The sequence below is a fragment of the Bos grunniens genome, chromosome 3, assembly GCF_055505025.1.
Source record: "Bos grunniens cultivar Pamir isolate PY7600 chromosome 3, Bosgru_T2T1.0, whole genome shotgun sequence".
In the NCBI taxonomy this organism is placed as follows: domain Eukaryota; kingdom Metazoa; phylum Chordata; class Mammalia; order Artiodactyla; family Bovidae; genus Bos; species Bos grunniens.
The window spans coordinates 96,126,287-96,141,836 of NC_141167.1; the positions used below are offsets into that span (position 1 = coordinate 96,126,287).

Here is a 15,550-nt window from a genome sequence, read left to right on the forward strand (position 1 = left end):
AGGGTTGTCTTCAGTACCTGCTTGCTGCTGCTAAGTCGCTTCATTCGTGTCCGACTCTGTGCGACCCCATAGACGGCAGCCCACAAGGCTTCCCCATCCCTGGGATTCTCCAGGCAAGAACACTGGAGTGGGTTGCCATTTCCTTCTCCAATGCATGAAAAGGAAAAGTGAAGTGAAGTCGCTCAGTCGTGTCCGACTCTTATCGACCCCATAGACTGCGGCCCACCAGGCTCCTCCATGAGATTTTCCAGGCAAGAGTGCTGGAGTGGGGTGCCACTGTACCTGCCAGGTACAGGTACCTGACAGGATAAAGAGAACTCACAATGTATCTTTTATAATTCAAATTTGTAATGAGTATAAATAGTTCTTATTACAGTGTAGCTTGTCTTTTTTCTCAAAACCTTGTCATCTTCTAGTTTAAGAAGTCCTCTAAATAGTGCTCTATAAGAATAACCGGATTGTCTAGAGAGATCAAATTTTTAATGTTCAAGACAGTGCAGAATCAGGCAGAACATCTTAGATCACTGTCTCAAAAAAACCCGATGTTTTGCCTGAATAAGGAGAAAAGTATATCATTTAAAAGAGAAAAGAACTCCAAATCTGTCTTCTTGTTCTTCAAAATGCTTACATTGATTAGACAGGCCTGTATAAAAGTACAGAGTTGCTGGTCTGTGCTTTTGATCTCCACTAATTCCCAGCTCTATTTCACTGTTTTTACATAAATTATAAGTTTACCATTCTTTATGTCTTTGTATTTCAATATTTTAAATTTCAGGATACATTAGATACTTCTGCACAATACCCCTACCCTAACACCAAATCTATTATATTTAAGAATCATTCTATGCAAATAGAAAGAATGACTTTTTTAGACAAAAGAACAAATGGAAGCAGTCAAATTATGTCAACAATAAATACAGTATAATTCTAAGCTGTGTCAGTGACCCAGGTCAAATCTAACACCATCATTCAAAACCAGCCAAAGCACAAGCTCCAATGGTGAGTTCGTACTACCAACTTTATATTAAAAGAACTTTACTATGTTTCAATTACAATATTAATACATTGAGCAATTCTGAAACTTTGAAAACTAAGTTTATGCTCTTGAAGTGGTGTATTGGGAATTTATAAGATGCATTATCTTAGCACTCATTCATAGTTGATCTTAAAACAACTTTTATTAAAATTATTTTTTCTATTTGTGGTTGTCCCTCCCCATATTTAATAACATTAATTTTTAAGACAGAAAATCATGACTCATTCAAATACAAAAATGAACATGGTTTAATATTTTAACTCACAAAGGAACCTGCCAGATGGCTGATAAAGGGAGGCCCATAAATCAGGCACATTAATAGATCAAGAATACTGAACCCAAAGTATATGAGGCAAAATCGAACATTTAAGAGACATTTCCATGTCTATAGACAAATTATTTAGTATTTACAACTGTAAAATAGATTTCTTAGAATCAGATAATCCAAAGGGTATCATCGAGACTGAATCTAGACTAGTGAAGCACATTTATTTTTCATATATATAAATACACACATTTTCATGTATGTGATATAATGCACATCACCTTAAGACATATTAACCATACCTCCATCCGTCCTAGGTCGCTTCAGTCGTGTTCGCCTCATTGTGACCCCATGGACTGGAGCCCACCAGGCTTCTCTGACCATGCGGATTCTCCAGGCAAGAACACTGGAGTGGGTTGCCATTTCCTTCTCCAGGGGATCTTCACCACCCAGGGATCCAACCCACTTCTCTTAAGTCTCCTGCACTGGCAGGCGGGTTCTTTACCACTAGTGCCACCTGGGAAGCCCAGGTTCCCATATACGTTCACCTAAAGGCTCCATTCCTCATCAAACTTACTGAAATAATAGTCTATTGCTACAATTACTTCCCTCCTCATTCATCCAACCCACAGTAAGCTTTCAAACACCTACACTTTTACATCTATTTACAGCCTGATCATATCCATTCTTTACTATGGCAATTATCTTGAATACAGCAGACTAGGTGATCATGTCTTAAAAACTCAAGAGACGCCTGAAGAAAATCAGATAATATAGGTAAAAGCCTAATTTCGAGGCTGGCTGAAGCTATCCTGTACAGTAAGTGAAGGACAGTCTTATTTTATATAGCTCTATGTTAACTCTAATTTTCCACAGCTACAAACATCAGAACTCATTCCTGTGCAGAACACTTCTAGGCAGCCCAAGAATAAATCGGACGGAACTACAAGAGAGAAAAGCTAATTCCCACTTGGTAACAGAGCACCTAAAGCCTCAATTATCAAACAAGGAGGAGTCAGCGCTGGTCACTTCCCCCTCCTGCGGCCAGGGAGCGGAAACCGAAAGCCAGACCAATGTCACTCCAGGGACTGCGGGGATCCAGACAACTCAGCATCCTGGGCTCGGTGCCTACTCAGCCCTGATTCGAGCCGCTTTCGATTCGTGGAACGCCCAGTCCACACGGGCGACCACACAGACTCGACTCTGGGGCTACAGCCAGCAGGGCACCCGGCCGCCCAGTTTCATCTGCACCCCAGGGCGCGCGTCTCCCCCAGGGCAACAGCAGCACAGTTCCTCGTGCCCGACTCTGCCTACCCTTTATCTTCTGGTGGGTAACTTGTCCCTGACAGCGCCTCGGGCGAGAGGAACCCGAGCAAAAGAAGCACCAGGCTCTTTTTTGCTGAGAACGGACAGAACCAGCCTTCTCCCGCTCCCACAGCCGGGGCCAAGTCCCGCGCGCCTCCCGCCGCCCGCAGCGACCCCGGCCCGCTCCGCCCCGCCTTTCCTCCCGGCCTCCGTCCCGCCTCTCACAGCATTCCGGTGGTTCCATCCGGGCGGCAGGCGTGACGGGCTAAGTTCCTCGTGGACAGTGGCCGAGCTGCATCGCCGGACAGCCCTTGCCAGGCGTTAGGCAGGTAAGACGAGCCAAAGTCCCAAGAGGCTGGAATGACCAGCTGCAGGAGCCGTGAGCTGCGAAACACCGCCTTCCGCTCCCGGCTGGTGCTCACGAATCGGAGCCCGGCTTTTACGTCATTTCCCCCAGAAGGCAAAGGGAACGTTGGGCGGAAGAGGGTCCGTGAGCGTACCCGGAAGGGGTGCGTTCGGTGGGCGGGTTTAATCTGCTCCGAGCCGCGTGGAGGCCCAGGTAGGTACCGTAGGTGCGCTGCGGTGGAACGCCTCTGCTCGGCTCCTTGGATTTGTCTGGTCCCGGCAGAGGCCTTCGTGGTCCTAGCAGCAGACGAAGCAGGGGGATTTGGGGCCGGTCTTGAGGGTGGAGGAGCACCTGAATTTCTATGAGGGGAGGGCGCGGACGAACGCCCGAGGTTCATCGGTGAGATGTGGAGCGAGTTGACCGGCACCTGCAGGGCTCGCTTAAAGATGCTCTGGCAGCGTGGTGGGTGTCCGGAACCCCACCTCAGCCTCTCCTGTCTAAAGACTTGGTTTTTAGAAGTCTGACAGGTCTGTTACCGCGGTCCAGCCTTGCAGCGCATCATAGAAGCATGTTTTAGGGTACTATGGGTTAGGAAGCAGGGAGAAAGGAGCATAGAGAAAGGTTAAGTTGTGAACTTTTCCCCAAAAGAGTAGAAATATATGCGTGTGAGACACAAGTGACCAGTACTAAGTTGTATGAAAGATCGTGGAAGTATTGATACAATACAAAGACTTTAGCCTCGAAGGAAGTGGGTCTCAGAGGAAAACACTTAGGTAGACGGGAGAATGCACGTTATTCTAAGTACAGTGTAAAGGAAGGCAGGGTAACAGGACAAGGAGGGACACCAACTAGCCTGACAGACAAGGTTATGCGAGATGTAAAGAGGAATAGGTAGGATGAATTCTTGGGAACTGTGGTTTGGCCCTTAAAGGGCTTCGGGGTAGAACAGCATGTTTGGAAAGATTAGTCGGGTAGTATTAATGACTTTTAAAAAGGAAAGAATGAAAAGCATGGAGGTGGGAGTGCTACATAGAAAATTAGTGCAGGAACCCAGTGATAAAGAGCTGAAACAGAAAGAAGTGGAAAGAGGGAAAGGATCCTACTTCAGAGAAACAAGTTTCTGAAGAGAGGACATAGGCAAAGAGAAGTAGTTTAGTGGTTAAAAGAAGAAATTTGTTGGAATTTGGATTCTAACCTGGCTTTGGCATTTAAAATGAACCGAATGATGTTGGGCTAGCTACTTCGCATCTCTCTGGCTAGATTCCTTGTCAGTAAAATGGGGTAAGAATAGTACTGTGCAAGGTAATTGTGAAGGACTTTTAAAAGTGCTTTACATGTATTAGGGCTTCGCTGATAGCCTTTACTCAGTTGGTAAAGAATCTGCCTGCAATGCAGGAGACCCTGGTTTGATTCCTGGGTTGGGAAATCCCCTGGAGAAGGGATAGGCTACCCACTCTGGTTTTCTCCGGCTTCTCTTGTGGCTCAGCTGGTAAAGAATCCGCCTGCAATGAGGGAGACCTGGGTTCGATCCCTGGTTTGGGAAGGTCCCCTGGAGACGGGAAAGTCAACCCACTCCAGTATTCTGGCGGAGAATTCCGTGGACTGTATCCATGGGGGTCACAAAAAGTCAGACACAACTAAGTGACTTTCACTTTACATGTATTAATCCACTTAAATAACTCAACTACTATATGTAATTATCTGCATGTTTACTCAGCTATATACATTTTATGTATTAGTTACCAGATAGTAAGCACTCTTAAAGTATTGGTTGCTTAAATAATATTATTAATGAGCCACAGGTTACTACAAAGTTTTGCACCTAAATGGCTTGGAGAGTTGAGTGTCGCAGAGTCAGAAAAGAAATTAATAGGGTTCAGGAAGCAAGTTAGGTTTGTTTTTATACATACTAAATGTGACACTGGAAGGTATTTGGATGGAGATGTCTGATAAGTTCTCAGAGCTCTGTAGTTAATATTTGTCTGTGGGCAGAACTGGAAATAGAGATGCTGGAGTCTCTGGGCCTAGGCATGCTATATGAAGTCTCCAGGGGAAATACTGTGGTGGCTGGCCAGAGACTACCAAGAATCAATTACAGTTAAGGGGCTGGGGCCAGGAGAATAAGACGAATTGGGAAAGAATTGATCAAATGGCCTAGGTTAAGAGCATTATTGCCATGTTAATATTATCTTTCCTTCATTTTTAACTGCCTTTATGTTGGTTCCTAGAAGAAAAATGAAGCCAGTGGGTGGTCATTAAAATATCATTGAAGAGGAATATTAGCAAAAACATTGAATACTTCGCTGTTAAAGTAGACTAAAACAAGAGGTTGTACTCTGAAAGAGACACCCTGTAGCATTAAACCAAACTGAACCACCACCACCAACAAAAAAACAGCTCCGAAAAACTGTTTAGTATTGTGGGTTTTAGTTGCACAGGTGTTTCAGGGACTACTTTTCACATTTCCAAACAGTAGACAAGCTTGTTATCTCCTTTCCCTGTTGTCTGTTTCCTCCATAATCAAGTGTTTCCAGTGAATTTGATTTAGTGCAGTTGTTACCACACCAAACTTTGATCGCTCACCCGTGAGCACTCAAGCTAATCTCCTGACATGGGGTTGTGGTGAGGGAGAGTGCAACATTTATATTGCGAGCCCAAACAAGGAGAATGTGTGGTGGGGTGGGAGGGGGTGGGGGTGGGGGGCCAGGGGAGGTGATCTGTGTGTGCGCGCGCACGCACACACACATACATACACACACATACACACACACACACACATACACATACATACACACACACAATTGGCTTTCAGGGAAAGGTTTTTAAAGACAAAATGAGGGAGAGGAGGTGGGATGTGTAATCAGCTGGTGGACATGGTAATTGGGAGTCAACACCATCAACCTGGTCCAGCCAGTTTGGGGTGTAAGTGCTGGTGGTCAGCATGCAGTTAACTTCTTCCTCCTGGTGGGGATATCAATATCTGAAAAATAGCTCAAGGATATGACTCAGTATCATCTGTATAGCCCTTGAGAGGAAACTAAAGGCCCGTGATTTTGTTTAATGGCTAAATTATTAATACTTTGTCTTGATTAATTTCTTTGTTTTTGCATTTTCTCACTTTTGATTAAATTTGCTCTTTGGAACTCAGGGAACTTTAGGAGACTAAAGTTTTTCTATAAACAGTAGGCAGATGGAGGGGAGTGTTGTCTGACTTGACAATTTCAGTCTTCTCTGGTGGCTCAGTCCATAAAGAATCCACATGCATTGCGGGAGACCTGGGTTTGATCGTTGGGTTGGGAAGATCCCCTGAAGGAGGGCATGGCAATCCACTTCAGTATTCTTGCCTGGAGAATCCCCATGGACAGAGAAGCCTGGCAGGCTACAGTCCGTGGGGTTGCAAAGAGTCGGACATGACTGAGCAGCTAGCACGCAGCACACACGTAGTGTCCTACTCAGTCACACAGGAACGATGAAATCTGTCAAAAATAGTGTACAATTTGTATTATTTTTTTGTTCCAAGGGAAGGTGGCTGCCCTGATTTGGAAATCAAGGATCAACCTACACATGTTATGTAGTACTTCTGAAAATGAGGAACTGCAGCAGCGTCACCTGGGAACTTGTTAGACTTGAAAAATCTTGGGCTCCACCCCAGACCTACTGAATCAGAAATAGACACTAGGGAGGTGAGGGAGGTGGTTCCAACTATCTGTTTTCATAACCACTTGGGTGATTTAGACACATTCTGGAGTTTGAGAGCTGCTGCGCTCAAAGATAAGTGACACAAGATGAGGCATTTTTGTTTTGCTCAAGACCATATTGCTAGCATCTAGATTAGTGCCTGTCTAATTATTAGTAGGTTCACAATAAATGCTCATTAATAAATATTTTCAGTCTGGGACTGTCAATCTCAGTTTAAAATCTTTGGTAGTTGAACTAGGGGTCAGAAGCAAATTGTTCAGGTGCATCGAAGCCTTAACACCTGTCAGATGTTTGTGAGGTGGGCATGGAGTGTGACCAGTTTGAAACTTGAGGAATGAGAGATGACATGTTGAGTCACCCCGTGAATAAAAAATGAAGCCGTTCAGGTATTTTATGTCAGTGGTATATTCAGAGTAAATGAAGGTTTAGCAGCCACGGGGTCAAAGACTTTGAAGCACATGATGAATAGCTGGTGTTCACCAACTCAGCAGAACCGAGGTGCCTGAAGTACTGAGTCTTCTTTGTTTGTAGGTGCAGCTGCCTCACTTGCGGTATCAGATGTTAAAACATGGGGCTCACCAAGCAGTACCTGCGCTATGTTGCCAGTGCAGTCTTTGGCCTTATTGGCAGCCAGAAAGGTAACATTGTCTTCGTGACACTTCGTGGTGAAAAAGGACGCTATGTGGCAGTACCAGCCTGTGAACATGTTTTCATCTGGGACTTACGGAAAGGAGAGAAGGTAAGCCAGCAGTCATCCAGGTTCATACTATTTATGGGTATTTGAGGGTGGAGGCAGAAGTGGGAGAGGTCTGTCTTATTCACAGATTTTTTTCTTTACTGTGTGTGCCTCTAGAAATTGTTTTTTTAAATCTTTGGATCTGGATAGCCAAGTATTGTATTGTGAAATAGAACACGATAGAAAAGATTCTTTTGTGTTTTCACACAGTGGAAAAGATTCTATTGTGTTCTTCTACACTAAACTCTGAAAAGCATAACCAAATAGGAGCTTATCTTTTAGGTATTTCTTTGTAGTGATGTTTACAGGTAATTATTTGTAATCATTATTCCCAGCATTGTTTTCCATTTTTATTCATTGTTTTTCCTCTGCCAGTTCTCCATTTTTCAACTTCTACTTGCCCTCAGAACTAATTGTAGAGTTGTTATAGTTGTTTTAGTCGCTAAGTCGTGTCTGACTCTTTTGCAACTCCATAGACTGTAGCTTGCCAGGTTCATCTGTCAATGGGATTTTCCAGGGAAGAATACTGGAATGGGTTGCCACTTTCTTCTCTAGGGGATCGTCCCAACCCAGGGATTGAACTTGTATCTCCTTCATTGCAGGCGGATTCTTTACCCCTGAGCCATCAGGGAAGCTCAGTTACATAATATTAGGCATTTAAAAGGAATATGTTGACTGAATCTTATGCAGATGAGGCCAAAGGGTTGTTAAACTAGCCTTTGATATTTTGTATAACTCTGAATTCCTAAGCCTACCACTTCTGCCAAACCAAATACAGGCATTTTAATCTTGTCCACTCTCTTTGTGACTCCCAAGAGGTTAATACTTTGATACTTATTGTCCCTCAAAGCCCCTTGGGGATAAACCACTGTAGCACTCTAGTGCCAAGCACATTGGTTTCTGAGATGGGGCTCAGTTAAAGCAAGGATGTGTTCATAAGCCTTTATGGAAAGTCATTTGGTGTTGACACAGAACAAGGACTTAGGAATTTATTCCTTTGCCTGGGAAATTTTGGCATGTATAAGGAAAGTTATGACCAACCTAGATAGCATATTCAAAAGCAGAGACATTACTTTGCCAACAAAGGTTCGTCTAGTCAAGGCTATGGTTTTTCCTGTGGTCATGTATGGATGTGAGAGTTGGACTGTGAAGAAGGCTGAGCGCCGAAGAATTGATGCTTTTGAACTGTGGTGTTGGAGAAGACTCTTGAGAGTCCCTTGGACTATAAGGAGATCCAACCAGTCCATTCTGAAGAAGATCAGCCCTGGGATTTCTTTGGAAGGAATGATGCTAAAGCTGAAACTCCAGTACTTTGGCCACCTCATGCGAAGAGTTGACTCACTGGAAAAGACTCTGATGCTGGGAGGGATTGGGGGCAGGAGGAGAAGGGGACGCCAGAGGATGAGATGGCTGGATGGCATCACTGACTTGATGGACGGGAGTCTAAGTGAACTCCGGGAGTTGGTGATAGACAGGGAGGCCTGGCGTGCTGCAATTCATGGGGTTGCAAAGAATCGGACACGACTGAGCGACTGATCTGATCTGCTCTGATCTGATACTAATGTAGAGCTTTGGAGAAATAGTGTAGTATAGCTTTACCTTTTCTTGAATGTTTCATTACCCAGTGCAAATAGTAGTTTCTATATTAAAGAACTTGAGACAGAATGCAGAGTTCCGTTATTATTCAGAAGAGCAATTTGGAATTATTGATGCTTTTAATTTTACTGTGCCTGACAGTCCCACACTTTTTCCTTGATGACATGCTTAACTCCTCTACGTTATTTTCAATTTTTATTATTTCAGATCCTCATCCTTCAGGGGCTTAAACATGAAGTCACTTGCTTGTGCCCCTCCCCAGATGGGCTGCACTTAGCTGTTGGTTATGAGGATGGATCTATCCGAATCTTCAGTCTCCTGAGTGGAGAAGGAAATGTGACCTTCAATGGACATAAAGCAGCCATCACATCCTTGAAGTATGATCAGCTAGGAGGCAGGCTGGCTTCTGGATCCAAGGTGAGACCTTGAATTAGGTGTCCTGACTTTGATCTGGCAAAGGAGCATAAGACTGAACAAGCTGAAGCAGGTTGTTCACAAAAATTGTTGGCTGAAACAGTGGGCACTCTGTGTACAAAATAGTATCAGTGGTAGTATAGAGTGAGAAGGATGGATTTGAATTGGGTGGTCCGTTTTGTTTCCTGTCAGATTCTCTGAGTAAAGCCTGTAAAATATGGGAACAGGATGAGGCTGTCCATGATAATTACCATGTGACATCGTTGTACATTTGCCTACCCAAAACAGTACACAAGTGGGTGGATGAAGCACTGGAAAGGCAGAGGCAAAATGATGCTTCTTGGCCATTCATTTTGGTAAAATATCTCACTTTCCTATACCTCAGTCATCAGTTAGAAAATAGAATGTAAATGATTCCATTTACAATTGTGTGTTAAATAATGGACTCAAAAATATTGTGAAACTTTACTGAAGAATGTAACAAAGACTTGAATGAGTAGAGACACAAGCCATGTTCTTGAATGGCAAGACGAAGTGTTGAGATGATACTCCTATGTTCTAATTGGTTTATATAGATAAAACGGATTAAATGTACCAAAGATTTTTTTTTTGAACATGACCAAATGATTTAAAAGCACATGTGTAAAAACAAATGAATATAAACAGAGTTTTGGGAAAAATTAATAAAAGGGTTTCTGACTCTTTTTCAGGGCTGGATTTTTTTAAAGAGGTTTCAGGTATTAGAATGCATTATGAAGTCACAATTTATAATATGTTATATCAAGCTGGCATTAATACAAAATAGTCAGATTATTGCAACCAAATGGGAATACAAGAAACATATCCACTTGATATACCTAGTTAGTGTGTGTGTGTGTGTATGTATATATATGTATATATATTTCCTAATTACTTTAAAGGTGACATTTTTGAGTAGAACAATGATGGATTACTTCTGAAGTAGTACTTAAACAATTGGCTCACCATGTGGGCGTGAATTTTAAGTTAAAACTTTACCTCATGCCATGTACCAAAAAAATTCTCAGAGACTTAAATCATGGTGTTTTAAGTAAACTAGAAGATACATAAATAAATATCTGATATCAAGGTGATAAAATATCTGATATCAATCTGATAAAGACTTCAAGCCTATGGGTAAGGAAATTTTGAATGCTTAATATTTGAATATTTACAATGTATTTTAAAACATTAAAACAATATAAGAAAGTTGTTAAGAGTAAATCCTAAGAGTTTTCATCACATCAAGAAATTTTTTCTCTTTTTAATGGATCTAAATGAGAAGATGGGTGTTAGCTGAACCTTTTATGTTAATAATTTCATAATATATGTAAACTAAACCATCATGCTGTATGCCTTAAACTTATACAGTCATATATGTCAATCATTTTTAAGTAAAACTGGAAAAAATAAAGGACAATGAAAAAGGGAAAGTATTTAATAGTTCTAGAATAAAAGGCAAATATTAATATCATGTCTTAATAACAACAAGTAAATAAGACCCAAAGGAAGATGAAAGACATGACTTGACAGTTCGCAGGAGGTACAGAAAGGCCAGTAATCACCATAGAGGATGTGCAGAATTTCTCATTGGTATTCAGAAATGCAAATCATTTACTGAGGTAGCCTTTCAACTTGTGAAATTGGCAGTGGTTTTTGAGCAACTGATAATACCCAGTGCTGAAGGGATGAGAAAACTGGTCTTGTCACACACAGCTCCTGTGGACCTTTAGACTGGTGCAACCTTTCTGGAGATCACCCTGAATTTCAGATTAAATTCCATTAAAATTATTATTCTATTTAAAGGTATTAAAATAGAAAAAATACCTTTTAACCCAAGAATGTCCCTTTTTAGTCTTTATTCTGATCAGAGATATATAAAAGATTGATGTACAAGAATGGTCGTTTCCACATATTTATAATAGCAGAAATTGGTAACTACCTAAACAGCTGAAATAGAAAAAAATTTAAAATAATGATATATCCTTAAGGTTGGTTACCACATGAGTGTTAAAAATGAGAAGAGTCTGTAATGACGTGGAAATAGAGAAATATATTAAAGGAGAAAAAGAAGGTTCTAAAATGATAGTAATAGCATGATCTCAGTTAACAGCATGTATGTACACATAAAGACTGGAGCAGTGTACACAAAATATCTATGTTGATCACGTCTGGGTGGTGAAATCAGCTGGTGTTTGTTTCTTCTCTATTGTTCTGTGTGCTTTCCAAGTTTTCTATAAGAACTACATATCAACTTTCTAATAAGAATATTACACCCTGTTTTTTGTCAAGTTAGGCCTTATGTGATAAAGTTCTTCTATATGATTTGATTCCTTTAGGACACGGATATTATCATATGGGATGTGATCAATGAAAGTGGCCTCTACCGTCTAAAGGGACACAAGGACGCCATCACACAAGCATTGTTTCTACGAGAAAAGAACCTGCTGGTTACGAGGTAAAGTAGTGGAAACAGTTTAGTGTCCAGTTCTTTTTCTAGGTGAATTGACAGTGAGGCTTTCACGGAAGGAATTTGCTTGATTCCTTACTCGTTTCTTCACGCTACACTCAAGCTCATTTGCTAGTTGCCTCTTCTCTCTGCTTTCCTCTGCCCCTGCCTCCCCTCCCCAACAGTATCATGGGTGCTATGCAGAGTTCTTTATAGCATTCTTTAATTCCCTTTTCTGATTTGTCATTATTTCCCCCTGATAACTCTTTGACAGATGCATGAACTGTCTACTTTCTGGATCCCTAGAAAGTCAGGAAAACCGAATATGGAACAGCGGGCAGATGTGACTACTAAATGTTTGTTTTAGCCTGCCTCTTTAAAAGAGACTTATTTACTCCATCCTTAGAACTCCTGAACATCTAATAGGTTGGACCATTTGTATGGGTTAAAAGTGATATGTCAGATACCAGCAATTTCATATAGTTCAGCCTAAATGTAATAGTTACCATTCCTAAGGAATGGCTACCCAGGAAAGTTTGAAATCCAAAATGTTGCCAGGCAGTACTTAGAAGGACCACAGTAATTAGTAAGAACCACAGAAGAACCAGAAGCGGTGTAGAAGAGCAGCACAAAATGCTGTCCAAATGGTGGATTTGTCCCTGTGGGGTAGGATACAGGGGTGGTAGTGTGTCTTGTTCAGATAACACGAGGCAGTGACTCTACAGTTCCTAGAATATACATACACCTGAGAGCTTAGGGGATGTAAGGAAAAGGAAATGACACCGGGAGGTAGGATTGTATAGGAAAGGTTTTGTAAATTGGGTTTTAGGATATTTCCAGTTTTAATCCTGGTACCAGCATTATGGTAGATTTCTACTGGTGAAGAAACAGAGAACAGGCATTTGAGGCAGGAAGAGTAGAGCCTGTTGGCAGGGAGATTAAGAGCCAGTGAATGGGAGGTTTGGGGAATGGTGCCAAAGAGCTTGATTTTGATTTCATAGAGAATCTTGAGTTGGTGCAAAGTTAGGAAATTGAGATTATCTGCCAGTGGTGTATTGGATGTGATGAGGTAACAGATTCGAATAGACAGAGACCACATAAGTTATTAAAATATAAAATAATTCAGGCAATAGGACTTAGATTCAGGTTTGTGTACAGAAATGGATTGGAAGGAATCAAGGCTTAGAGATTTCCCAGAGGAGGCATTTTCGGGACCTGGAGACTAGCTGAACATTGGAAGACAAGGGAGCAAGAGAGGCTATGCTCTTTCTTAGACAGATGAAGGAATGTTGATGCTGTGGCTATGGAAATGGTGTGTAACAGCCCAAGTTTTATGTTCTGTAGCACTCTGAATTCAAGGTTATTTTTGGAACATTTTATTTTCTACCTGAGAATAGCCATATAGAGAATTAGGATTCTTTTTTTCTTTGCCCCCAGCAAAAATGGATTTATTTAGGATCAGCAGAGAATTGCCATTTCATTTCCACTCAGCAAGGGAAAAAGAGCTTTCTCCTTTTATAGAGGGGAAAGGAGGTTGGGTGGCTGTAATCAGCGAAGAGTCCATGGCTTTTCATTGACTCAGTTCTTGCCAGGAAAAAAGAGGAGTGTTTTGAGACTTAGGATTCTTTTTTCAAAAGAAAGGTAAGTATTAACATTAGACATCATTGCTGTGTATTATGTCTTTTTAAGGCAACAAATGAGTCCTTGATCTTCATGTTCATTTGATTCTTTCTAATAAGATTTTTTTTCCTATTTCTTCTTTTAGTGGGAAAGATACCATGGTGAAATGGTGGGACCTTGATACCCAGCACTGTTTTAAAACAGTGGTTGGCCACCGAACTGAGGTACGTGTAGGATTATGAGGCCAGGGCAAGAATGGCAAGGCAGAAAGGAAGAGAGCATTTCTTTACTGCTAACAATAATTGGCATATCCTGTCTTGAGAGAAGTTGGGATGGTGGACAAAGTGCCAACCATCACAGCAGATAGAGCTGCTCTGCTGCTGCTACTGCTGCTCTGGCATTTAGTAAATATTGGTCTTACATTAGTTTTTAACCCATGAATATGGGTTTCATCACTTTAAATTATAAGCGTCCACCTTTATGATTGTAGGGAAGTATAGTGATACTGCATGTATAGTGCCTGGCCTGGTGACATGTAAACAGCAAATTATAGCCATTATAATAGTTACCTGAACATAGATGTGTTCCATAGAGATCAGGGAATATTTTACATCTTTGCATCCTCTGTGCTTTGTTCATATTAGGCAGAGGCGAAGGTGAATTAGGGGTAAAAACTTCCAGTTGTGGGATGTAATGCATATACAGGGTACATAGTCAGTAATATTACAACAATTTCGTATGTCAATGGAATGGTAACTTGTCTTACTGTGGTGATCATTTCAGAATATATAAAAATTGAATCACTGTGTTGTATGCCTTTAGCTAATATATGTTAATTATAAGTCAGTTATATAGATTTATATGTGTATATGTATGTGCATGTGTATATACACCCTAGAATGTATGAGGAATATACACATCCTAGAATTAATGAGGAAAAGCAAATTAGAATTTTATGTTGATTTGGAACAATACTGTTACTTTCAGTATTTATCCATGCATGTTTGAGTCTAAAAATGATACTCTGATAGATATTAATGAGCACCTTTTATTTGTAAGCACTGCTAAAAGCAAAGAAGTGCCAGATTTAAAATTATCACTTGAGTGGCTTCTAATTAGGATTTATTCTGAACAGCCATTATCTAAATTTAAGGATAGGAAATTACAGAGAAACTGCTAGTTACCACATAAACAACAATTCTACCCTAGATCATTTTCTTTCTAAAAGTGGGCTTTCTTTTAGTGTCTTTTGAAAAGGTTGCCCTTAATATTAGACTTTACAGTGCCAAAGTGATTTGACTACAGCATACTTAGATTTTTGGGATGTCATGTCCTACATCCTGGATTCCCTTAAATCATATTATTTGAATCTGTTTATGCTCTGTAGGTGTGGGGGTTGGTTCTGGTGTCTGAAGAAAAGCGACTCATCACTGGGGCTTCTGACAGTGAACTGAGGGCTTGGGACATATCTTATCTACAAGAGGTAATTGCTGATTTTCTGATCACGGGCAGGGTCATGTTTCAGCAGTTTCATAGTTTTGTTGAATTTAGAATCAGAAGTAATTACTGAGTACTTACACGTTGTGTTGGAATTTTCTCTTACTGATAACCTGTGACTTCCACACAATTTTTTTTCCTTCATTCTGTTTTATTTCTATTCTCATTTGCACTTGGAAGAAGGATAGCTTTAGGGTTACAGCTTTTGGTAATGTTAATGTTTTAGTTTATAGGGCTCTTAGCTTGATTGATATTCCTTGATCTTTGGGTGTCCATGGATGGACTTCAGGATATCTGTGACCCTCTTCTCTCAAACAAATATCTTTGTAGAATTTCTGTATGTTTATATAAATATGTATATTTTGAGAAGATCTATAACTTTTTCTCAGATCCTCAAAGATTTTGTGTGGATAAAAGGTCGTGTACCTTTTATCCAGGGTTTAATTGGGGTGAGATATGTGGTGGTGTATCCAGTAGCCATTCTGATGGGTTCTACATTAGTAGGCTAGAGTTTATCTTTTCTTTATATAAGAAGAAAATGTAACCTCTCATATAGTGTGTTTTCAATT

At 40.9% G+C, this 15,550-nt stretch overlaps 3 protein-coding genes across 15 annotated transcripts in view; 1 reads left to right on the forward strand and 2 right to left on the reverse strand.

Moving 5' to 3' along the window:
• The window catches only part of GDAP2 (ganglioside induced differentiation associated protein 2), a 79,472-nt gene extending 76,453 nt beyond the window's left edge, over positions 1 to 3,019 (reverse strand). For 6 of the 9 annotated variants that reach the window (XR_015160806.1, XM_086392117.1, XM_086392115.1 and 3 more), the window contains exon 1: positions 2,832 to 3,019. The gene's annotated coding sequence lies outside the window, so the exon portion shown is untranslated. Of the gene's footprint in view, positions 1 to 1,603; positions 2,778 to 2,831 lie in introns of those variants that run through there. The other 3 variants (XM_086392114.1, XM_086392119.1, XM_086392116.1) reach the window with 2 other exon arrangements.
• The window catches only part of WDR3 (WD repeat domain 3), a 38,850-nt gene continuing 26,098 nt past the window's right edge, over positions 2,799 to 15,550 (forward strand). The window contains exons 1-6 of one of the 5 annotated variants that reach the window (XM_086392110.1): positions 2,799 to 2,935; positions 7,183 to 7,390; positions 9,191 to 9,400; positions 11,755 to 11,873; positions 13,630 to 13,708; positions 14,872 to 14,967. In XM_086392110.1, the coding sequence (XP_086248236.1) occupies positions 7,220 to 7,390; positions 9,191 to 9,400; positions 11,755 to 11,873; positions 13,630 to 13,708; positions 14,872 to 14,967 (675 nt within the window). In that variant the 5' untranslated portion in view covers positions 2,799 to 2,935; positions 7,183 to 7,219. The other 4 variants (XM_086392109.1, XM_086392111.1, XM_086392112.1 and 1 more) reach the window with 4 other exon arrangements.
• The window catches only part of SPAG17 (sperm associated antigen 17), a 283,690-nt gene continuing 274,553 nt past the window's right edge, over positions 6,414 to 15,550 (reverse strand). Inside the window, exon 49 of the mRNA XM_086392104.1 lies at positions 6,414 to 6,428. The gene's annotated coding sequence lies outside the window, so the exon portion shown is untranslated. The remainder of the gene's footprint in view (positions 6,429 to 15,550) is intronic.